This window comes from Castor canadensis, chromosome 2, assembly GCF_047511655.1.
Source record: "Castor canadensis chromosome 2, mCasCan1.hap1v2, whole genome shotgun sequence".
Classification (NCBI taxonomy): domain Eukaryota; kingdom Metazoa; phylum Chordata; class Mammalia; order Rodentia; family Castoridae; genus Castor; species Castor canadensis.
The window spans coordinates 128752853-128777151 of record NC_133387.1 but is presented as its reverse complement, the minus strand read 5'-3'; the positions used below and the strand labels follow the sequence as shown (position 1 = coordinate 128777151).

The following is a 24299-nucleotide window of genomic DNA, read 5'->3' as shown; positions in this document are numbered from 1 at the left end:
GATTTTGTTTTGTTTTCCTCTGTTCTGTTTTGTTTGGGCAGTGCAAGGGATGGAACCCAGGGCCTTGTGCGTTCTGAGCAAGCACTCCACCGCTGAGCCACACCCCCTGTCCCTCAGAATATTTTAAATGAACTCCAATAAAACTCACCATTCAAAGAAAAATGGATCTCGGGAGTTAACAAAATGGGTTTCCTAGAGTGAGATGAAAACGACCCTTGTGATTCTTCCCTGAAATACCTCTTTCCACACCAGCTTATACTTTGAATTTCCGGGGCACTTTTATAAACGCTGCCTCATTTGATTCTCACATCAGCCCTGTGAGGTACACAGGGTTGAAGTTGCTATTCCTGTCTCACAAATGAAGAAACTCAGGCTCTTCAAAGTTTGGCAGTGTGCTCACTGCAGCAGAGCTTGCAGGGTCTAACCAGGATCTGACTGTGACCCAGTGCTGTCCCTTCCCACACTGCAAGTTCCCCTCTCTGTACTCCGTCATTTTGTGGAAAGAGCTCACTTCAGTTTTTTAACAGGGGAGGTAGAGTTGCCAAGTGACAATGATGTTCCTCAGCCAAAGTTCTACCCCGGCATCTTCATTCCCATTCCAACTAGGGGGATCTAATAATATTCCCAGATACCTGGGAATTTCCCTCCAGAGCTAAGCCTCATTCCTAAAGGCAATGGAATCCATGTCTACATTCTATTTTGCTTTCCTTGGTTTCCCTCTGTGTTTTCTAACCTACACTAGAGACTTTGTTTCTCATTGTCTTCTTGTGGATTATCTGAGTGCATTCTGACTGGCAAGACCACACGAATTTCATTTTTCTCAGCTAGGCAGAGAGGGTACGGGCATAGCAGATTCTGCACCATGTTGTAAGTGTAGAGTTATTGCCCAGTGGTGCTGAAGCATGAGCTGTTAGGGTCACCCAAAAGGTGGGTGGACCAAATGCCTTCCTACCTTTTGTCAAGTGGAGAATGGCAAAGACAGTAAGACGGAAAGAGACTTCTTTTGCTCCTTAAGTATAAGCAACAGACAAAGAGCCTTGTGGGTAGTTTTTCTTTGAAAATGATATGAAGATCAGTTTCTTGATAATATAACAAGCCACATTAAATAGCCTACAGTGTCAGGAAAATTGACTAGGATAGGTATGTTATTCTTACATGCCTAAATATTCTGATCATTTTGTGAGCTATGAGTAACGGTATACCCTGTATTTATTTATGCTCATCCGTACCAGTGTAAGGAGGAAACATATCCTGAAAGACAAAACTTAACAAAGTAGCTTCAAATTCATGTTGTCTCCCTTATTACTTTGTTCTGATGACATTCCACTGGTGTCATAAATATTAAGTATAAGTTAATAACACATACATTTTAAAGCCCGTCCGCCAGTGTTGAAGTGATGATAGAAATGAGTGCTATCTATGCTCAGTTCACTAAATATATAACCTGGCCACTTCTCAGAATTCTTGTAGTAACATTGGAGATTTTTCTACTCACCCATTCCAAGACTTAAAAAGAAGTCATTAAAATTTATAATTCTCCATGTATGCCAGCTATTTGGCTAAATATTGAATCTTTACAATAAATTAATCTTCAAATGAGAAATGGTGAACTAGAAAGGTCACATAGCTAAGAAATTGCATAGCCAGGATTCAAACTGATCTCCTATCTTCAATCTCCCACCTTTTCTACTAAGCATGGAAACCAAGAGTACTTGTTTAATATGTACATTTGCTTAAGTACTTCCCTCTATCTGGTATGTCCTTCCTCCTTGAATCCTTCCTATTTCCACCTCTCAGAATCCTTCTGGGAGGGATCAAAGCCGCCCATCCTCCTCCCCGCCTCACCCATGTTATCTCCATCTTGTCTATATATGCACGGTCACTCTTGTGACATGAATGCTTGGTCATCTTGCAGCATGGTCAACTCTTCACTGCAAAATTCCAAACTTTCTGAGCCAAGACTGAATCTTCTTCATCTGTGTATGTTGTGCAGTAGTCTAGAGGATTGCAAGCATTGAAAATTTGTTTGTAGAATGATTCAAATGTGTTTCTTTATCCCTCTTCAGTGATGTTCTGATATTTTACAATACAAATTTGGCTTTCACACTTCATCTTCAGTCAATTCTTTGAAGTAGATCTTGAGATTTAGTCTCACTTTTAAAGAACTCACCCAAAACCATATAATCAGTGGCATAGCAGTGTTCACACCAGGTGTCCAACCCTATGTTCTGTCCACTAAGCTGTGTTCCCTCTCCTATCACACAGCTTACTGCATTGATGGCTACATTAGTGTATCTCGTTTTCCAATTGAATCTGTAGATCCTTAGGACATGAAACTAATCCTAAATTTAGTGATTTTTTTTTCATGTTTGAAGGGATCAAGCATTATGCCTTCTAGAATTTCTATGAGCAATCAAAGACTGTTAATTCAAGAGAAAATGAACCTGGAGAATCAGGATATCACTTGAAGGGAGAGCGTGCCATGTAGATAATGGAATGGTGTCATGAGGCAAGAAGACGCTACCATGCTAAAATTCTTCCTTAGTGTAAAGAAATCTTGGCCATGCCAATGGCCTTCTCACCATTGTGTTGACTTGTTTCAAGTGTTCTCTGTCTCCTTCTTTGATTGACCCTAAACTCATAGGTTGTGTTCGGTATAATGATGAGCTGGTGGCCCAGGTGACATTTTACCCAGGTGTTTCCACAGGATATGATTAGAGATGAGAACCTGATGAGGATTTCCTCTGTGGGAAAATTCAAGAAGCCTAAATTTTTAGAATGGAGGTATACTCTGAATTTGGGGATCCTGGTGAACAGGCTGAATAAACAAGGATAAGTCAAATTTCAAATTTCAACATTGCAAAGCTGAGGAATGAGAAAGTTAGTTGGACCTGTTGAATCTAATTCAGAATGAAGGCTTATTTTCTGTTGTTCCTCCACCAGCAGGAACATATTCCCCTGCTCATGTCTTCTGATATTATAGCTTCTGAAAATGTTAACCATTATAGAATTATATGACTCTTCTATGTTTTTTTTCTGTGTATTTCCTTAAAACCTATTGGCTTATGGATTTAGATTAGTAAAAAGTTCTGGTCTAGAACTTTTCTAGAAGTGAAGTAATTGACATGTCTCCGTTTTATGTTGTTGGTCGTAAAAGTGGTTCCATTTTCCTGCCTGACCGGGAAATATCAGATAAAGGAATGAAGCTATTTTGTAATCAGCTTGCTGTCTGGTTCTCATAAGGTCTTTCAGCTGCAGACCTCTCCTGAGAAAATAGGAAAAGCAACCCTAACTAGTCCTGATTTCTGAGCCCTCAATCTTGTGTGCACGGGTGTGTCCACCTGAGCCCTACCTTTGCCACTTACTGTGTGAAGTTACACCTGTTGTTGGATTTTGCTAAATCTGGGTTTTCCCAACCAGAAAATGGGAATGCTAATTAGTATTACCAGCTTAATTGTGAGAATTAAATAAGAAGATATGTGTGTGCACTCAGTTTAGTACCTAGCTCAATAAAATCCAATAATAATCATATGAATGAAGGTAATTTAGTGAATTATAAATTCCCCCTAGGAGATTTTTATTGTGACCAAATTATGGACATTTATCAGCATATGAATTTTTTCACCTAAAATATAATTTAGTTCCAAGTTTCCTAGAGTTTGATGGGCTGTTTAGAGGAGTCTAGTCCAATGTATTTATAAAGCCCATCTATTCCAGATTTCCTATGATACTAGGTTCCATTGCTTTATCATGTTGACTTTATGTGCACACTCATAATTTAGAAAATTTGCCGTGATTTCTGGTTCATCCATGGCCATCATAAGAACAGCCCATTCTAAGAATTCATTGAGCTCCATTAAGACAAGAGATTAAATCCAGTTCAAAGATTCATGGACTGTTTGCCTTGCTTAAGTGAATCAGTGATTTGCAGTTACTGATCAACCTATTACCCCATTCAAACATGGGAATGGGCAACCCCTGCTGGCATAATGACCAGCTGGAGGAGGAGTGGGCTGGGCACCGCACAGCTGATGGTTCTGCTCGCTTCTGGAGGGAGCCCTTGAGATGACAGCATATAGGTGGGCAGGGCTAGGCAACTGTGACACCTCCCTGGGGTCCTTTTGGTGCCAGGGATTTACAGAGCCTCAGCTGTCAAAGAACAATAAATTTCCCTTCAAAATATAAAACATAAATCAGTGTTTCCCAAACACTGAAAGGCAAGAAGAAACTAAACCCTCACAATAATGAAAAGAATCGTGTTAATTAAATCAGCAAGGTAGAGAGCCTCCCTCCCAGCACAAGGCCCAGCTGAGCAGTACAATACCTTAGAGACAGAACCTGAAATCCAAGCTTTTGCTAGGTTGCAAGCCAGTATCCTAAGGGAAATTGAAGGGGTGGGGGGGCAGTGTTAATCTTAGGAACAGGACAAGTAAACACAACTTCTGGTTTTTTGGAAGTTGTACTTGGACAATGTTTATCTGAGAAGGAAGGTTACAAAACATATTGTAAACCAGGCTCAGTACATCTGTGCCAACCCCATATCAGATTTGTACCAGTCACGGGCTGCACCGAAATGAACTGAAACACAGAAGCAAATCACAGCTGACACTAGAGAAAAGATGAGAGGTAGGCCAGTCCTCCTGTTTATTTTGACCTCACCCTGAATTTATTTGCTTCTTGAACATCCTGGCTCAGAGAGCCTATAAGGATAATTAAGTATTTACTTCACACATCTTTCCTTTTGTCCTGCAAAGCTATTGCCATAGATTTCTGGGTTTTTAAATGCTTGGTTAATTGGCTGGCCTACTAAGAAAGAATGTGTTACTGTGGTTGAGGAGAGTTGGAAAACTTAGACATTAAGGTTTCTGACGGATCTGTCACATTTGGGAATCGAGGACCATATAACATTACTACCCTCAAGCCACTGACAGCACCTTCCACTCCCATCGGCAGAGGCTCTCCAGGGATAAAGACCATGCCATCACAATTCCACTTCAGCTTTGGGTTTTACTCTCCAAGCTTTGCAGCAGCAAGTCACTTGAACCCATAATCTACCAACCTTTAAATCGGTTTTTACTGCCGGAGGAAAGGCTTTTCAAATGGATCAGAGTCCATTCACACAATCTGAGAGCTCCCTTCTGAACTTGTCTGTGTTTCAAAATATAAAAACTACTCAATTGTCTTGTAGACTATCTCTCACCTGGTGATTAACGGCTTTCAAGGTGTTACACGAGCACCTTTCAGAAACACACCATGCATGTTGCAGGACATATTTTCAGGATTCCACAGTTCTTTCCAATTTGTAATTATCCACAGCAAGGCTGTGTTTTGAATACTTTTAGTCTCCTTCATTACTCTTCACCACCACCCTTCATCCAGCTCACGAGTACTCACACACATACTCAGACACTTTTGAGTAGTGGAGGTGGGCAGTGCTGCCGAAAAACCAATAGGACAGTGTGACTTTCGTATACCTAACAAGGTTGCTGCCCTCAGGTCCCACCACCACCACCAGTCGCTGAGGCAGGAAGAAAGGAAGTAGACAACAAAACATGGTCCATTCCTAGCTCTCTGTGGCTAAGAACAGTGTGAAATGGTAGAAGTGGCTCACTATGACATCTGGTCCATCTGATTCCTGGGGCAAAGCAGAGCAAGATGGTGGATCCCAATTCATTTTTTACTGCTTCCCTCTGATAGCCTCACCTGGCTGAGGGTTGTAGGCTGATCTCCTTCCTCTGTGGTGTGTGTTTTTCCTTCTCACCTTTCAAGAACTTCCTCTGCATCTGGGAGTGGTGCTGAGGATCAAACCCAGAGCCTTGTACATGCTACACAAGTGTTCTAAGCTACATCTTCAGCCCAGTTAAGATTTTTAAGTCACAAAGTGCACTTAAGAGAAATGAGTTGTGTGCATGTAAATCAATGCATGTGCATGTAAGCATATTGTAAGAAACAAGTTCTGAAGTTTCTTGTAGGAACATGACTTTTCTTAAGGAAATAGTTATTTGGCATGATTTTGCAATGATTAGTAGGTGACATAGGGCTGTGTTTGCTGATATTGCTTGTGAATATCTTCAGTCCCAAGCATATTAGTGGCATCCATTCTCGGAGTAGCTGTTTGATAGATGCTATTTCCTAAAGGCTGGAGCCTGTGCCTGAGTAGCAGAAAATGCTAAACTCAGTATTGATTTTACGCAGATCCAAATATGTGTCTGGTCAAAAGTTTGCTTTTAGTCCATGTCTGTGAATTAACTTGGAAAAATCACCTAGATACCATGTACTGAGTCAGGTGCTAGGTACCAACTATGTCGGAGCTCCACAGTAGCCCTAAGCAATTCATTTCAATGGTTTCCAAATTGGAGTGTTAGAAATAACACTACAATCTTGTCTTAGTGTTAAGTATACCCTTTCGGTTACTTTGTATATTCATATGTAGTATACCCCATATAACACTTGTTTCTCATGTGCATAATAAGGTTTTAGTTTTTTAGTAGTACTGGGGTTTAAACTGAAGGCCTTGCACTTGCTAGGCAGGCGCTTGAGTCACTCTACCAGCTTATTTTGGTTGATCTTGAGATAAGGTCTTGCTTTATGCTTGGGCTGGCCTGGACCATGATCCTCTTATTTTTTCTTCCCTGTGTAGCTGGGATGACAGGTGTGGACCACTGTATCCAGCCATTGGTTGAGATGGGGTCTCTTGAACTTTGTGCCTGGGCTGGCCTCTAACTGCAATCCTCAGGTCTCCATCTTCCAGCTAGCTAGGACTACAGGCTTGAGTGGCATGCATTTTAAGTTTTTAAGTGATAGGCCAATGGACAATGGAAACAACTACCATTAAAAAAACATGGGCATGCCTCTCCACAGTCTGAGGGAGCACTCTTCTCTCTCTTTCTCTCTCTCTGTCACCATTTTCTGGCCTTGACAGTTAGCACCTTTTTTCCTTAGGGATGGGGATGAGGATCCAAGGTCCTGGTTAAGAATTTTCAAAGACAAACTTACGAAAAGAAGAAATAAAGTTTGTATTCCCTCAATATTTAGATATGCCAGATTAAAAACTCATTTAATCCCTCACCAAGGTGGCAGTCCCCACAGGCTTTGAAGCTTTCTGGTTGCAAGGCCCCTGAGACTTTTCCAAGAACCAAATTCAGTTGACTTTCTGTGACTTGCCCATCCCTTCTGGTGTTCAACACAGAAAGGAAAAGGTCCCTGCTCCTTCTTGTCTCCTTCCTTTATTGTACGGTTTGCTTTGTTTGTTTGATTTTAAAACTGCCATTATGTGGAAGTGGTGCAAGTATAAATAATTGAAAAGGTAAGTCTGTAGGGAGAACACTTTTGCTGCCTTCATGCCAAGGTAGCTCATTACCGCTCTGAGCGCAGCATTCCGTAAGAGCAATTATGCAACCTCAGTACGCCATGGATATTAACCAAGGGGCGAAGATAAGACCCGGGAAAAGAATTTTGTAGCTTCTTTCATTCAGTTTATTTGGTTTTTACATACTACCTCGTGTGTGTAGTTTACCCTCCGCTCTGTGGTGGTCTGATCTTTGTAGGAGTGGTGTTCGGTTTTTGGCATTCTTTCTCCGTTTTGGTGTGGACCTTAAAGTGTGTTTCTATAGAGTTTAATTTCCACCCAAGGAGAGGTTAGCCATGAAATGGAACCATAATTTGGTCATGAGGTTTTTATCCCCCCAAGGGCTTCCTTAGCCAGTTAATATATGTTAATACAGCAAAGTGAATAAAAGGTTAAATAAGTGAGTCAGACTCAGAAAGAGTCCCGCACCGCTCACCTCTGCTTAAACGGAAGGAAAAGCCTGCCTGACTTTCACCCCCATCATTTTAAGAATTGCTTTGCCAATCCTTCACAGCAAATAGTAATTTGAAGTGGACCAAAACAGAGCCTGGGGGATTTGCACTCCCTGGTAATGATAGAGTAGCCATGCTCCCTGGAGTCAGCAAGCCCAACGACTGAGTCATTTTTGCCCCCTGCGAGTGAATCACTGCTGTTAGCCTGAATGACAGGATTGCTTATAGGACCAGAGCCCTTCACCGGCTGACCTCATCCCGGGACATCAGGGTTCAGAGGGCAGGCAGGTGGTGTTTAACACAGTTATAAGTAAAAGCTGATTTTGAACTTGTAGGATCTGTAAACAAGAAAGTGGGATTGATTGGAGGGGGAAGGGCCGAGGCAGTTGCTGCACAGAGATGCACTTTACCCAAAGTCACAGTCCTCACTTCCTGTTTCCCTCCTCCTTCCGCCTTCCCCTTCTCATCCGCATGGCCTCCCCCTCCACCCTCTACACATGTGTCTTCATAACATGTATTAGACATGCTTAAGGCAGAGGGCCAAAGCCCAGTCACAAATCTGATTAATGGAAAAAGCAGACAGTGTGTTACAGAAAATATGTATACTCTGTGTCTTATGCTTAAGGTTCTTCTTTGTCTTTGACAGTTCTTTCGAAGTAAATTCATAGGCATAGCAAGATACCTAAAAATAGTATTTTTTTAATTCAATGAGTAGAAAAATATAAGACACATGGGAAAAGGAAAAGATTAGTGAAAACCTCCTAGCCTAAAATCACCCCCTAGTGATCAAATTACCTTTGAAAAGGAAAGTTCTAAAGGGTCTTTTCAGCCAGCATGATTTGGGGTTAAGGATCTACGGGGGAAGTCGTGTTGTACAAGAGGCCGGTTACAGACAGGTTAGACCCTCCAAGTGGGGTTGTGTACCTGACTCTGACTTTGGGAAACGGAAGATGGAAATCCTACTTTCAAGTTGATAAATGGGTTTAAAATACAATTTCTGTTAAAAATTCACTTTTTTCAAATGCTTGGCACCATAGTGCCCCTCAAAATCTTCAATTGTTAGGAATTAATTGAACCAATCAGAGATAATATTTATCAGATCTGTGACATAACTCGCAGCAAAGAAAGTTGCTTCTCCTCTCACCCTAGTGTTTATCACACCACGTTTACTTGGCCTGGGGCCCTGTTTTGGAGAAACATTTATCAACACCTACCTTTACTCACATTCTTGAAAAATAACAACCTTAGAAAGTTCTCATAAGAAAAAATGTTCTGTTTCCTTTTCTCCTTTCCTTTGTCCATCTCTCGCATTGTTGTCACTTCCTACCCTCTACTCCTTTCCCCGAATGTGAGCACACACACACTCGTATGCACACCCGTGCACACCCACAGCACACACATACACCCCACAACCCCCCACAACATGTCATTGACCTCATTTGCCGCTATTCTGTCTGTGCCCTGCCCCATTTCAATCAGTCATGCCATCATACCTCCCTCTGGCTACGTCTTATGCTGTGCATAGCTCCCCCAGCCCAGACAAACCTGAGAGAGGCCCCATTGCCAGGTAAAGTCCTTCTCTCTCCTCTCTGCACCCAGGATCTGCTTGGCACTCCACTGCCAAGTGGGGTCTCGCCTTCAACTGTGCCTCTGGTCTTCAGGTGTTTCTGAGTATAAAGACCTGCAGGACAGACCCAGAAGGCCAGGGGTGTTTTCCATCTAAGCTCTGCCCCACTCTAGGACAAATCATTTCAGCAGGGATTATCTGTGCCGCTTGGGAATGAAGACAATGAGTTCCCTGATGACTCTTCTAGTCTCAACTCTTAAGTTCTTTCCAAGATGAAGGACCCCGATGTGCACTCACTCATCCAGTTATTCAGTCACCACTACTTTTACCGAGACTGTTCTATAGCCTGCTTGAAACGTGCTCTCTGAGATTAACTAACAGAGGTCTGAAATGACAAGCATTAATAGCAATGGGACTTGAGTGCAAAAGGGATACTTTTGGGGGATCCAATGAGAGGAGGAAGGGAAATGGAGAAGGGATGAGGGGGTGAAGAGGATCAGAGTATGTCACTTACACATGTATGGAGCCGGCCTAAAGAAACTCACCAAATACTGTTTATAAAAGGGAGGGAAGAGGGGGTTAAGGGAACGTAGTAGAGAGGGTGAACTTGCTCAAAATATACTGCATATATGGATGCACTTTTCACATGAAATCCCTTATACCATTAATGAATCCTAAAGTTTAAAAAATTGGGAGAAAGTGCAATAGAATAAAATGAAATATTAACAGGAAGGTTACCAGTAGAGAAAACAGACAGGTCCATTGTGACCGTGGTTTTGAGTAAATGCTGGAGTGTGTATGACCTAGGGTGCTACTAATGGGGGGAAGTGTTTCTTTATCAGACCCTGGAACCAGGGAAGTGACCTCAAAGAGATGTTCTCTGACAAGGTTTTGAATGGTGTATTGACCAGATGACCATAAAAGAAAGGCCATCCCAGGCCCAGAGAATAGTGTGGGCCCAGTTATTTAGCATATTAATTTTATTTATTTTATTTTTGGTGGTACAGGGGCTTGAACTCAGGGCCTCATGTTTGCTAGGCAGGTGCTCTACCACTTGAGCCACTTCACCGGTCCAGCATATTAATTTTAAATGTATGAACTGCCTTTTGGTTTATTCATACATTGCCTGAATCTGAAAAAAAAAAAAATCTGTGGCAATTACTAAATTAAATGATTTTAGATAGATGGTGATGTTACTTATCTATACTGTGAAAATGAAGATAACTCAAATACCATTATTTCTATCTCTAAAAATTAAGTTGAGCTACTTTAGGAAATTCTGATAGGAGACGTGAAATTTGAAGGTGCTTCTAAAAATTCCTTCAAAATGCAGTACGATGAGTGTACATCTTTGTTGGAGAGAACAGCTTTACACAGAACATCAGAATCAAAGGCGGATATCCCCACTTCTCTGCAAATGGGGGGGGTTCCACTAACTAATTCTCTAAAGCTAAAATATTTAAGGGCTAACGCAGAGGCAGTATGACTGCAAATTTCCTAGGCCTCTTGTGGTTTGTAAAGATATAGTTTATGTCTTTTATGATTACGGGGTGATGCTAAAAATTTTGTGGATAATCATACCATCACATTGGAAAGACCACATGAAACATCTCTGGAGAAGAATCAGATACCTGGCTTCATTTATCATTAAGAAAAGGCAGTCAAAACATTTTATTTGGAGTTTTGCCTTTGATGTTTGCACATCATAGATGTGAGGGCATTGACTCATATGCTTATGAATAAAATTTTTCTGCTTCTAGACACAAAAGAATGTTTTATACAAGGTTTTAAAAGTTATTGTTAGGTGCATAGCTCTTACACATATAATGTATTTAAAGTGACTTGTAAAATGTTTTGGTTCTTTTATTTTATCCCCCTCCCCCTTGGGTATCTGATGTCATTATATAAACTGGTCAGATAGCATTTGATTTAAATAGAAAGAAGGTGACATATATGGAAGTTTTTGCTATTTTATTTCCTGGGTCTTTTTCTTAATATTACTTGACTTTCTGTGTTTCAATCTCATTTTTTTCTTATTTTGGGTTGAAGCCACTCTGAAGTTTAACACCTAGGAGATTTCTCACTTTTGGTTCCCTTTAAAAGTGCTAAAATCTCAGCCTCTCAAACAAGAGACCAAGCTACGATTTAAAGAAAGAGGTGGTATTGATAAAGGGCCCTAGCAACATTGCCACCTTCCTCCTTTCTTTCAAACCAGCAGGAGGAAGGAAAGGAGGATGAGGAAGAGCGCCTGGTCCATCCAGATTCTTCTTTCATCCAGATTCTGATCTGCTGAAGTCTCCCCTGCTGCTTTAGAAAAAGCCCCCACAGCAAATGAAAGGGACAGGGGACAATTCACATGCATGGCACCCTCCCTCCAAGTGGCTTTGGAGGGCTGGGGCTGGGTTGGTGTGGTCTGAGTTGAAGAATAGAGGCTGGGCAGCCATTTGTTTCGGCACCATTTTGGGTAAAGTGTTATATTTTCCACCTTAAAAGCCCATTTAAGAAGAAAAATATGGTTTGAAAGCAGGACACAATTTGGAAGGCATCGCACTTAATGGAGTCCTTTTAAAGGTAACACTTTGTCATTCTCTTCTAAATTAGTTGTCACTACCTTGAGATACCCTGCCCCTGATTTTTATGCTATTGCTGAAAAACACACATTTGATATATATTTTTTCTGATATCCCTTTTTTATAGCTCTTTGATGAATGCCATTACTAAAATTACTCATGTTAAGTATGGAACACGAGTTGTGTCACAACACATGGTGTGATGTGTACATAATTATCATCGGCTTCTGAATCTAGACGCTCAGATCATCTCAAAATTAAGAGGACCAGCAAACTAGACCTCCTAGAACTAAGGTCACTGCCAGAGATCTTTCCTGAGAGTTGGCTGGGCCAACCATGACTGGATAAAGACTTTATAAAATCTAAAAGATGTAATATTTTTGGAGGTAGCCAGTTTCTTACACTTGCTGCCAGCTCTGTGATGTTCATAGCTTTAGAAATATGAAGCGATTAGAGGTTTTAAAGAATGTCATTTGTTTCTAGAATTTCACTCTTCTTTGATCCTTTGTCCTGAGTGAACTAGTACCTTCTTCTCAGCCTGGAAGTTCTGCTGCCAACTCAAAGGTGGTATTTGTAACACTGAGTTTGCCTCATCCCACCACAATAAATAGGCTTTAAAATCAATCTCCCATTCTCATCAACTGTATGCCTTTCCATCCCAGATGTGTCCTTTTGTCTTTTGTATCTTTTTCTCTCCCTCACCATAAAAGCATAATTCAAAAGCACTTCTCCAAACCAAATGCCACATTTTCATTTTTACCACTTCAGTTGGAACTCACTTTATTTCCCTCTTTTGCCTGGATTGGAAAAGAGCTTTCTGCTTTCTCAGCTTCTGGGTTTTGTTTCTTTTTGGTTTTTTGGGACTGGGGTTTGAACTCAGGGCTTTGTGCTTGCAAATCAGGCACTCTACCACTTGAGCCACACCTCCAGTCCACTTTACTGAGGTAATTTTGGAGATTTTGTCTCGCCAACTCTTTGCCCATGCTGGCCTTGAACCATAACCCTCCCAATCTCAATCTCCCAAGTGGCTAGGATTACAGGCATGAGCCACCAGTTCCTGGCTCCTTCTTAGCTTCTGGATCTTGTGAGGTCAGCGCTTCCTCTGTATGACTCTTGGAAAAGGTCTTCTTCAATCTCTGTATTTTATTATTTCACCACTGTAGAGTTTCAGGGATTCAGTTTGTCACTCAAGAACCTCCACCAGCTTGCCTGTGAATTGTCACCAGGTTTCCAGACCAAAGCCTGGAGCTGATGTGAGTTCAAGTCAATCACCCTCCCTTGGACAAAGTCAGCTCTGGTCTGAGTTGGTGCCTTCAAACATGACATTTCGTTATTTTGTTCCCTTTCAATATTCTATGCTCTTTTAATCTGGCTCAACTTTCTTCCCCCTCTAAGAATTTGGTGATTGACTCCCTGCTTCCTCCTCCTCCTCCTTCTCCTTCTTTAGTGCTGTATCTGGAACCCAGTGCTTTGCACGTGCCAGGCAAGCACTCACCAGTGAGCCACACCCCCAGCTCTTGGTTTTTCTAGACAGGTTGGTGGCAAACTTGCCATCCCCCTGCCTCTACCTCCCAAGAACTAAGATTATAGGTGAGTATATGCCACCATTCTGAGTGAGTAACCTCTTCTAATGTCTAACTGATCCCATTATACTAAGTTACTGAGTGTGGAGTAGGTTGATTTATAATTATTTATGTGTTCTCAAATTGTGATTTCTCAATTTGCTTTTGTGGATATGAAGAGTAAAAAACCTCGAAAGGCTTAAGCATATTTATATGGACCCTCCATATATATAGAGAGAGGCCATATGACCATACAAAAGTTCATATTATATGTGACTATGTGGTTTTGTCTTCTACTCTGTTCCTGAATTTATTTTTGGTTGATATAGAATATAGATTTAGCAATCGTCATGCATATACAAATTTTTATGGTACTTGAAAATTATCCTTCTAATTTTTTTAAGGATGAAAGTCAACCTTACATTATACCTGGTCCTCTATACCTTGCTTTCCTTTCCTACCTCCTTCTTCCCACCACAAAGGCAGTCCCTCATTGGGAACTACACATTCCCCTAGATGAAGTATCTACTAATACATTTCTCTGAGCATGAAGGAGGTCCATGCTTAGTAACTTTTGACTGGCCAAAGGGCACTAATGTAGGGTAAGCAAGCCATGAAGCTGAGGTAAATTTCTATTCCTTTGGGACTCAAGAAAGGAAAGGAAGAGAGCAAACACTAAAACACAATGACTGACAAGAAGCACACATTTTTAGCAATCCTTTTGCTCTTCATTTCTAGCATCCTCCAACCCCAATTCCTATCTTTGACCCATGCAGGAACACATGTAAAGATCCTAAATTTGACTAGGACATGTCTCTACCTGTACTTTTTCACTGTGCTCCAGGAGCATCAAAAACCTAGCTTTGTGCTCATGAATTCATCCCTGACAAAATTTACTGCCTGATAAACGTGCACAGGTGCATGCACATTCACACATAGGGCTGGTGACTTCTCATGGACTTAGGACTGATGAAGTCAGGATGACTTAAGGCAGCAGTCTAATTGGGGTTGAACTCAGGCCTTGTGCTTGCTAGGCAGGTGCTCTTCCACTCGAGCCACATCTCACAGTTCTTTTTGATTAGGTTATTTCTCACAGAGTTCACCTGGACTTGACTTCTTCTACTTATGGCCTCTCACATATTTAGGAAGGGTTTTTATACTTCTGAAAAAAGTTGGAATTTTCATAAGGATTTCACTGAGTCTATAGATTGCTTTCCCTGGTTGATAGGGCATTTCCAATGGACAAGTTTATCCATTGAGAACAGGATCAGGTGTCTGAGACCAGTTCAATTCTTAGCAAGACAGTGCACGTAGTATATGTAGACTTCGTGGTTGATTTTGTTTTCCTTATAGGTTACTTAGAAGCTTGTGTTAGTATAAATCAATGGTAATGAAATCAACCTATGGCATCTTTGATATTGCATTTTCTAATGTCTTTCTGGATGTTAACTCAGCTCTCAATGATTGACATTATAGACAGTAAATAAACATTTCTGATGGATCTATTTGCTCTCAGATTTAAAAAAAAAAGAGCTAATCTTTTTTTCTCTTTGATTGAAAGAGTGTAATGCCATTGGAGAGGAAACAGTTCAAATGTGGTCATCGTAGGTTGGTGGCACCAAAAACAGAAACTCACTTAGGGTAAAATTTGCTGTCAGGAAAAATGGAGCATTCTCTCTGAACTGAGGAATGCTGGTTCATGGGAGCCTGCTTGTAGATGGTTCTACAAGAAAGCTTCTTTTACGCAGGTGTGTTTATGCCCCAGGCTGGCTGGCCACAGTCCATTCCATTTACAGAAGCTGAATTAAACAGTAACTACCACATTGCAAAAAATGGTGGAGGTGGGGGAAGGGAGGGGGAAAGGTGAGCGTCAAAGGAGATGCCTGAGAGCTTTGTGAGGGCCAAGAAAAACCCTGTTGCAGTTGTCAGAGCTTGTTGATGTTGCTGGGAACTGCACTCTTTTTTTTTTTTTTTTTTTTTTTCCTCCTGGATTTTGTGGTTCTGCCTTAGGAAAGAAAGTAAAATGGAACGGAAGAACAAAGTCCTACTCCATAAATCAGCAGCTGGTGCTTGCCAGATCAAAGGAGTGACATTTTTGCTCCTGGACTACTTGTCCACTTGAGGGCTTGACAGGCAGCTAACAGCTGTCCTGCCAGACTGTATGGGAGAATCAGCCTGCATCTTCTTCCAAGCAGTGACAAGCTAATCAGAGTCGTCCATAGCACAGGGCATATGAGTGTACCTTGATCTCTTCCCACCTCCCTAATTCATAACTGCTAAACATCGTGGTACGTTCTTGGCAAGCAAATGCTTAGGTGGTTTCCACTGAGAAGGAGGATCCCGAATTAATGCTTAAATCAAAGGTGATCACGAAAACTAAAAAGCTGCTAGATTTGTGGGCTCTCCTCTTAGAGTGATAATGGGAATTGACTAAGAACGAGTGTAACTGCTCATCAAGTGACTGTTTGGTTTTTCAAGCCCAGTCAGGCTACGGTGTGCACATAAGTGAATGGGACCTGGAAACTGGTAATTTTGAAAATGATTATTCCTGCCTTTCATGCCAACAAAGTCTCATAAAGTCGAAGCTCTATCTCCCAGATCTACAAAATGTTGTTTTCAGAAGCACTATAAGGTGTGCAGGTATCCAAATCTGGAATTGTAATGTCAGTAGTAAAACTTTCAAAGTAATTCAGCTTCTAGGTGATTTCCATCTGTAATAAATCATGTACAGGATGGAGTAATATACTACAACTTATGTCTATTGACTTAGTACTTTATCTTTAAACGAATAGATCCTAGATATGAATAGCTAAGGATGTTTGAGTGTTTTCTCCTTCCCTGCGTTCAAGCAGTTTTGAAAGATCACTTTTATAGAGTATGATAAATAGCCACATATGAATAATCTGATAGCATTCTTGTAAGAGTAACAGTGCTTCAAAATCATAACCTGCTGTGGTGTTTTGTTACACGCCACCGGGTGTGATTATACTCATGGAATAGTGTTTATTGTTGCTCAGTATTATAAAGGAAATAAAAGATAATTCCCTAACAGAGGACAAATTTTTCAAATACTTTCATTTAAAACAAATATACCTCTACAATTGGCCATCTAAATCTTGGTCAAATAAGATGCCTGATTTTTCTCAATTGCCTCTAAAAATTCCTTTAAGTATTAAAAGTCATACTTGTGATTCAAAAATTATTTGGAAAAAGAAAGCTGTGCCTTCCTCCTCCTCTCCATTCCTGAGAGATAGCCTGTGTGAACAATTTCCACAGAAACATTTTATTGGCGCAACTTTTCCTTTAGGAGGCACAGATGGAGTAAAATGAGTTAAATTATTATAAAGTGTTTGTTACCCAAGGCAAGTGATTAAAACACTGTTCAGCTCTGAGATACCTAAAAAGAGTAGTGTGTGCATTTTTGTGGCTAAGATTCCCAATTAAAATTTGATCTTTGTAAGTGTCTGTGCTTAGGCGGGATACTAAAATTTGGAGTGTGATTTACAGCAGGGCTTCCTAAACTTAGATGTGTGTAATCTCTTAAAATGCAGATATGGGTGCCATAGGGTGGGAGTGGGGAATGACTACATCGCCTGTATCTTTACCATGCTGGAGGTGATGTTGACGCTGCGGATCCAGGGAACACACTTAAGAGTATCCAAGATGTGCGATTCCAACACAGCTCACTCTGCTACCCACCCCGTGTCTGCTCGGTGTCTAAAATCCCCTCTGTGGCATTATACATGTAGATTAAGATGTGATTTCTAGAAAGACCCTGCCACACAGACATATGCTTCTCGTAGGAGTAAAACACATTATTACCCTCTTACCAGCTCAGCATGGCTATTTTTAATAGTCACCCATCTATTCATAATTATTACCTAGGAGGGAGCAGAGCTCTTTAGGAGCCTTGGAGAGTGCACTTTGATTGTTAGCTATCATTTAATGAGCCTTTACTATACATGCCAGGCACCATGCCAAGGATGTTTCATGCGGTATCTCCATTAATCCTCAAAACAGCCTAGGTCCAGTTATGTCCCCAGTTTCTAGATAGGAAGCAAACTGAAGCTTGAGGAATTTTAGTAGACTTGCCTCAAGTCATACAGCAGGTAAAGGGCAGAGAACGTGAACGCCTCCCGCCCAGCATGTTGCTTTCTGCCTCAGTGTGAAATATGGGACAATAATGAAAAAGAGTGCGCCTAGTGAAGAGCCTATGTGAGTCCTGGTAACTTTAGGGAAGAATTAGCAAAAGGAAGGATAATGAAAGAACACAGTGGAAGGCCATCAAAGACGAGCATCACCTGCTTCATCATTTTGCCCAGGGCCTTTCATATCAGTGTGAACGCTCCATGACTCAAGGCACATTCATAAAGCTACAAAATATTTATGATTCCAGATTAACATCATGTTTTAATATTGTAAATTTATTAGTATTTACTCCGTGTGTTTTTACAGGTGTGGGCAAATCTAATATTCTATCAAATTATAAATTAAGCTGTAACTCAGGAAAATTAATTATGACCTATGAATAAAACCCTAAGTAGCATATGAATCTTAGTCATTTACCTTATTTTGCTCACAGTTGTCTTTGAGAAAAGATCCAGTGTCTGGCCATCAGTGAAACACTTATTTTTGCATTATAACTCAGTCATTCATGGGCCCAAGTACACATTCAATGTTGTTAAACGTCCCTATTCACCGATTTAACCCTTTTAATATACCTTACTAAGAAAACCCTACTCTGAGCTATAACAACGACACAGAAGAAGACTTACTCTTTTATTTTGTGTGTTAAGGAAAAAAATAGAGACACTTGATAAGTGACTTGCCAGTGATGATGCTCCGTTGTCTGAAGCACAACCAGGAGCCAGCTTTGGCTAGGCATCCAGGTTGAGGAGTCCTGTGGCTGGGCAAAGTGGAGAGGTAGAGCTTTTTTACTTTTTAACAGGTTCCTTGTCACTGAGCTACCTACAACACCTTTTCCAAGTTGATAGGATCCCTGTTCAACAATTCAGTCCCCTTCCTTGACAAAACCAATCCATGCAAAAGCTTCAGATCCGGGGTTCTTGACTCCTCCTCAGTGTTCAGGGCTTGGCTGCTTTCCAGGTGACTCCATGGAGGCCTGCACTTTCTAACAAAAAGAATGCTGCAAAAGGAGGCGGTTACCAGGTGTGGCATGAATTTAGGACACCAGAAAGAAGGGATTGATCGGCCATTTAAGGGGGAGTAAGGAGTCAACCATTATCAAGGACACCTGAGATGACTTCTATCCACCTGAACTGTGCTTTGGAGAGAAAAGTCTTTAAAGGAAAACTCAGGGTGGTCATGTTTCAGCTGCAGAAAAGTATGCAAGGCTAAAAAGCTTGGATATTTAGGGGGGTGAAGAGAGGTCTCCAGGAGGTATCTTTTCAGGAAGACAGTGAGGGGAGACTTTGCTATCTGTTTTTTTTTTTTTTTCATTTCTGAGTTGACTTGGAAAGCCATTGAATTTATTTCTATAATTAAGTTATTTTAAGCTCACAGTCTTAGTATATAATTTTAAAAGATCGCATATACTAATGCATTTTCTATGTAAGTAAAATTTAGGGAGAAGTAGGTAGTCTTTGTACAGAGCTTTTGTGTAAGCCTGGGTACTAACTTTGTGCTCAATACAGATCAATGGAACTAGTGCACTTTAGGGTACTCAGTCCCTAAAGAGTCACTAATGGAATTATCTGTAGCCCTTAAAAAAGTCTCAACCAGGCTAATGAAATTTTTTTTTCTAAGTGAAATCTGGGTAAAACATTAGGCTTATTAGCATATTCTGCACTCATTGTACAAAACTCAGGGTGTTTCAGAGAACTGTTTAATATCTAAGAAGACTTTATAAGTTAGGGTTAAATTGTTTATACCAAAAGAGAGCTATATTATATGTCTGCAACTTTGAACACCATTCTGAGATGACATTAAAACTGAGAGGATTTTTTAATATCAGATACAGATGAAAACCTAACAGTCTTTGGATTGCAAATACCTTGTGGGAGTTTTCATTAAAGTTGGGTGCTGCTTGCTGCATTTTGGTTAGTTGGATGTCTTCAGCAATTTTTCAAATGTTTTGGGTTTGGCAAAGTCCAAAATGTTTTTTTGCCAAGACCCTCTTTTCCCCTTATTTTTTAAACCCGTGTGAAATTCAAGGATAACTTAATCCATATGTGTCTGATTCATTTACACTTAACTCATCAAAATGTTATTTTGTGAGACCCATTTAATATCTAAGAAACCTTTTGAGTCCTTTTAAGACAAGTCTTTTTGTCTTTGAACCAGCAAGTTGCATTTTTCCATATGAATGGAGCTTGGAACTTGAAAGATTGAAGATGAGTTGACTTTTCTACTTTGAGTCTTCAGGTTTTAAGTAGAGTCAAAACTTGGTCATCTGTTTACTACTTGAATGTTAGAAAAAGTCATTTTAAAAATGTAGATTAGAGGAAATGGGAAAAAAAGTTCATGACAAGTAATTTTGGGGATGACCCCGTCTACGGAAAGTTCATCTTAGTATATAAAAGAAATAAAAATAATTCCCCATCTGACCAGTATTAATCTAGGACTTAGATGATTCCATTTTATGTGCATTGGTGTATTTTCTAAGAGTGGCCTGTGGGTGATTGGTATGGAGGACAGGAGAGTTGTAATTTCATATTTCAACATAAAAATGTTCTCATGGCCAACTCATTATTAATTTTAATAATAACATCTATGGTGTTAATCAAATATACCAGGATTAGGGGAGCTGACAGTTGGCAGGACTTGTATGTTAAGAGATTTCTGAAAAATTGGGGCCCATATGTTTTTAAAATTCTGTGTGATTTGAAAGAATGTGGTGGAATTACGAATCTGGCAAGAAATAGCACTATGGATCAAAAACATTGTTTGAGAACAAAAATGCAGACAGGCTCAATGGAGCTCACGTGAAAAAAGCAAAGTCTCTGTGACCCTTTGTAAAAGGATCCAGGGAAACCTTTAGGGCCTTCTATTCACACTTGCTCAGGAGATGTGGGCAAAGAAAAGCCATGGCCCTTACTGCTGGTGACACCAAGTCCACACCATGGTAACCAGTGAAAATGTGATACTCAAGTGGTATTTCCAAGTTCAGCTTCGCTAAAGACCTGCTAGCACACAGAATGCTTTTTTAATGTTCTTTTGAGCGGACCCCGATTTTACTAATGTAAACATTCTGAGGAGTATCCAAAGAAATGACCTTTGAGTGAACCTCTAACCTTCCCCGTAATTATTTGTTTGAAGACAGTGTGGAGTTCTCCTGCTGAGAACTAAGGACCATGATGCCTTGCAGCTCTGTGAGTAAGGGAGTGTTTGGGGGAACTGGAGAGAAAGACATAAATAAGGGAACAGCCTCCAGATGTAAATCATAAAGGAGCAAAAGGGCGAAATTAAAAAGGGAAGAAATAGCCATTCGTGTTACCTAAAGAGCTGGCCTGTAAAAACGCGCACACACTCACAACAGGATTAATAGCACATAAGAAGACACACAGCCCTGCCGTGTGTCCTCCACCAGAAACTTCAAGGCTGGCTGTCCTGTCCTGAGCACCTCTGTTGGTCTTGACCTGAGTCTGTGAAGAGAGGTACTGGGGTCGGTAGAAATACCAGGTCAGTCCTCCTCCATCACAGTCAAGGCAGTGGGGAAAGCTTTTTTGATTTGAGGGCTGCTTCTGGAGGTTTCTGTGATCTGGCCAGCCATTTCTCAGCAACACTCCAGGTGACAGATGGGAATAAACACGCAGTTTCAACTGCCTTTTGTTTCCACCTCTACTTACAGTGGCCTGTCACTTTCTTCCCCAAAGCCAAAGGGGTGTAACATTTTTGACAACTGAGCCGTCCCTTCTTAAGTAATAAAGAAGTTGATTGTTTTGCAAACAAATGCCATATGCAAAGACTCCCTTTGGTTTTCTCCAGGCTATTATTCCTCAGCCAATTGTAATCCTGCTGCAGTGTTCACTGGAGGAATGTGTGAGCTGACTGTCCTCCTCCCAGGGACTCCAACCGCCAACACACCAGAATTCTTCTGGTTAATTTCAGAGAAAGAGCTTTCAGTTCCTGCCTGTAGCCCCAGGTGGACTCATCAATCATTAGGTCCCTCTGTGTTTAAGATTGGAAATAGCGAAGCACTGTCATCAATAGATGTATTCTTAAGGAATAGGCTAGCGACATGCTCCCTGCCACTGTCCCCTCCCCAGCCACAGGGAAGGCCCATGAGTCCTGTGCACAAGTTCAGGTGTGACGTGTGCGAAATACACATCATTAAAAGGACTGGGACAAGGGTAACTCACAAATGGTAGAAAATTGTTTTGTTTTTATTAAATTTGGAGACATAAAGGAGATTTCTTATCGTCTTACTCCGTTTGTACATGAATATTTGATGGGCATTATTAAACATTAAAGTAACATGAAGTAGACACTTATTTTTGTATTTTCAACAAAATTAGATCCAGGCTTCCCAGACAAAATAACTGCTTCTTCATTACATTCTTGCCAGTCAGCCTCCACCTGATTTGAAAATGTTTCCCGGACTCTAATACCAACCACGTGTACCTGGGGCTTGTCTTTCCAGTGGGTTGAAAGGTGGCTGAGTTTATGGTTGGGAGTTACCTACCTTATCCGCTGCCCTGGGTGTCCCAGCTTAGGCTGCAAAGGCTGCCCCCAGCTGGCATTGTCCTCTGGACGACCCCTAACTTTACAGGCTTAAACTGCAGGAGTTGAAGAGCAGAAGTCTTTCTGGCCAGCACTTATTACTGCTGTGTTGGTGATAAAACTTCAGACAGCCTAATTGATGGCTTTTCTGACCTAACAATACCTTGGGAAAGGGGACCAGAGCCTGACTCCATTTATGACCAGCTGCAAGGGGAAGATGGGGAGCCGAGGAAAGGGGAAAATCCTCCAGCCCGTGAACTTTAACCAGACTCCTTCCAGAAGTAGAAGCACAAGGGGGGACGTTTTCTCATGGGGAGCTCTTGCCCCTCCCTGATCCTTGGTAGCAAGTTTGGGAACTAGTGGTGCAGTAACCAGGGAGACCGGCCAGTCCTCTGCCTGGGAAGGCTGGAGGAGAAAACGGCCTTTAAATTAAACGGATGAGTTTTAGTTTTAGTTCAGCTCTCTGTGGTATCCTCCAAGGCGTTCCTACAAGGCTGTTCATGGGACAAGAGCCTGCGGTTGGTGACTAGACTTCTCTGTTCTGTTTCAGGTTTATCAATGCCAGAAGGAGAATAGTACAGCCCATGATTGACCAGTCAAATCGAGCAGGCAAGTCCTAATGTGTGTCCGTGCCCACATCCACAGAGCCTCCTCAACTTCTTCCAGGAGTCTCTTCACCTGGTAAACAAGTGCTTCCACAAGGCATTCTGGGAAATTTTTTTTTTTTAATGTCTCCAGAATTCCGCTCTAGGAAGCAACTTCACTAATTGGTGCTAATTGGAGATTTCCCACTCCGACTCTATTGAAACTGCTTTTTATTTTCTTTCTGAATTGGTAATTGGGCACAAGCATTAGTGCCACAAGCAGTTTGTTTGACTGTGAGCTCTGGAATTACTCCTCGCTTGTCCCCATCCAATGATTAGCACACTCTCATTTTCTTGTTACCCAGAACCCCTCGGTGCAGGCTTTGCTTTCACTCCTGGAGCATCCATGGTTAAACTCATTGTATCCATTCATTTGCTTTGACTATTCATAATATTCTTTTAAAGCCTGACATGCTGCATTGCTGGCATTATTTTTTATTAAAAGATTATTACCTTTGTTTAAAACGCATCACATCCATCCTACTAAAATACAAACGAGATTTTCTCACAATACCTCTCAGTTTCTCTAAAACAGTTATTACAGGGTACTGTCAGAACCATCCCCCCCGTATTGCCACTCATGTTACTTTGAAATATGCATTCCCTTAGTTGGCTAAGGAGTCATCATCATCTCTATAACAAGGCTTATAGGAAAGAAGCCTGTTTTCTTGGTGGGGTGACCGTGTCATTCACAAGGGTGTTGAACTTGATGGAGAGTCTAACTGTGGCCTCCATTTAAAGAACGTATGAAAGTTACCCATCCTTTAGCAAAATGTTCCTGATAACACTGAAATATCATTGTTACTGGAGGCTAAGGGGCCTGTTGCAGAACAGAAAAGAATTGAAATATCATAGTTCTTATGCTTGCACTTTCTTTGGTGTGGGCAAAAAAAAAGGGAAGTAATCCAGCTGAGTCTATTTAACCTTACAAAATTATACTCAAATTTCAAATGTTTGTGCAGGATGTAAGTTTTTGTTGTTGTTGTTGTTGTTGTTAAGTCCCTAGAGATGGCAGGATCACAAAACCTCAACTAAATGGCTCCTTGCAGTGTTTCTATTTTGGCTACCACTACCTTCCCCAGCCTTTCCCCTACCCCCCATCAGGAAGCTAGGGCCACAGAGGCCAAGCCACCTGCAAACTGGCTCTTTAAAACCATTCACCCACCTTGACTCAGTCCTATAAACACCCATGCCAACCCCAAGAGCCAACCACAATGTTGCTGTGACATTTCCTTGCTGCAGCGGGAACAGTTGCTGATTTTTTGGTATGTCTTTTCTTCTTTCTCCTCTGTGTCCTCGAATGACTACAATCAGGTTTTCTTCTTGATCCTTCAGTGAGCCAAGGAGCAGCATATAGTCCAGAGGGTCAGCCCATGGGAAGCTTTGTGTTGGATGGCCAACAACACATGGGAATCCGGCCTGCAGGTAGGTTTGCCCATGGCTTTCCCTGGGAAGGGCCACCTTTCCACCAGCC

At 41.2% G+C, this 24299-nt stretch overlaps 1 protein-coding gene across 13 annotated transcripts in view; it reads left to right on the top strand.

Annotated features, from left to right (window-relative positions):
* Window positions 1-24299, top strand: part of Meis2 (Meis homeobox 2) — a 202790-nt gene that overhangs the window by 174478 nt on the left and 4013 nt on the right. For 7 of the 13 annotated variants that reach the window (XM_074065619.1, XM_074065616.1, XM_074065620.1 and 4 more), the window contains 2 exons: window positions 22732-22790; window positions 24140-24250. In XM_074065619.1, the coding sequence (XP_073921720.1) occupies window positions 22732-22790; window positions 24140-24250 (170 nt within the window). The remainder of the gene's footprint in view (window positions 1-22731; window positions 22791-24139; window positions 24251-24299) is intronic. The other 6 variants (XM_074065618.1, XM_074065622.1, XM_074065623.1 and 3 more) reach the window with 1 other exon arrangement.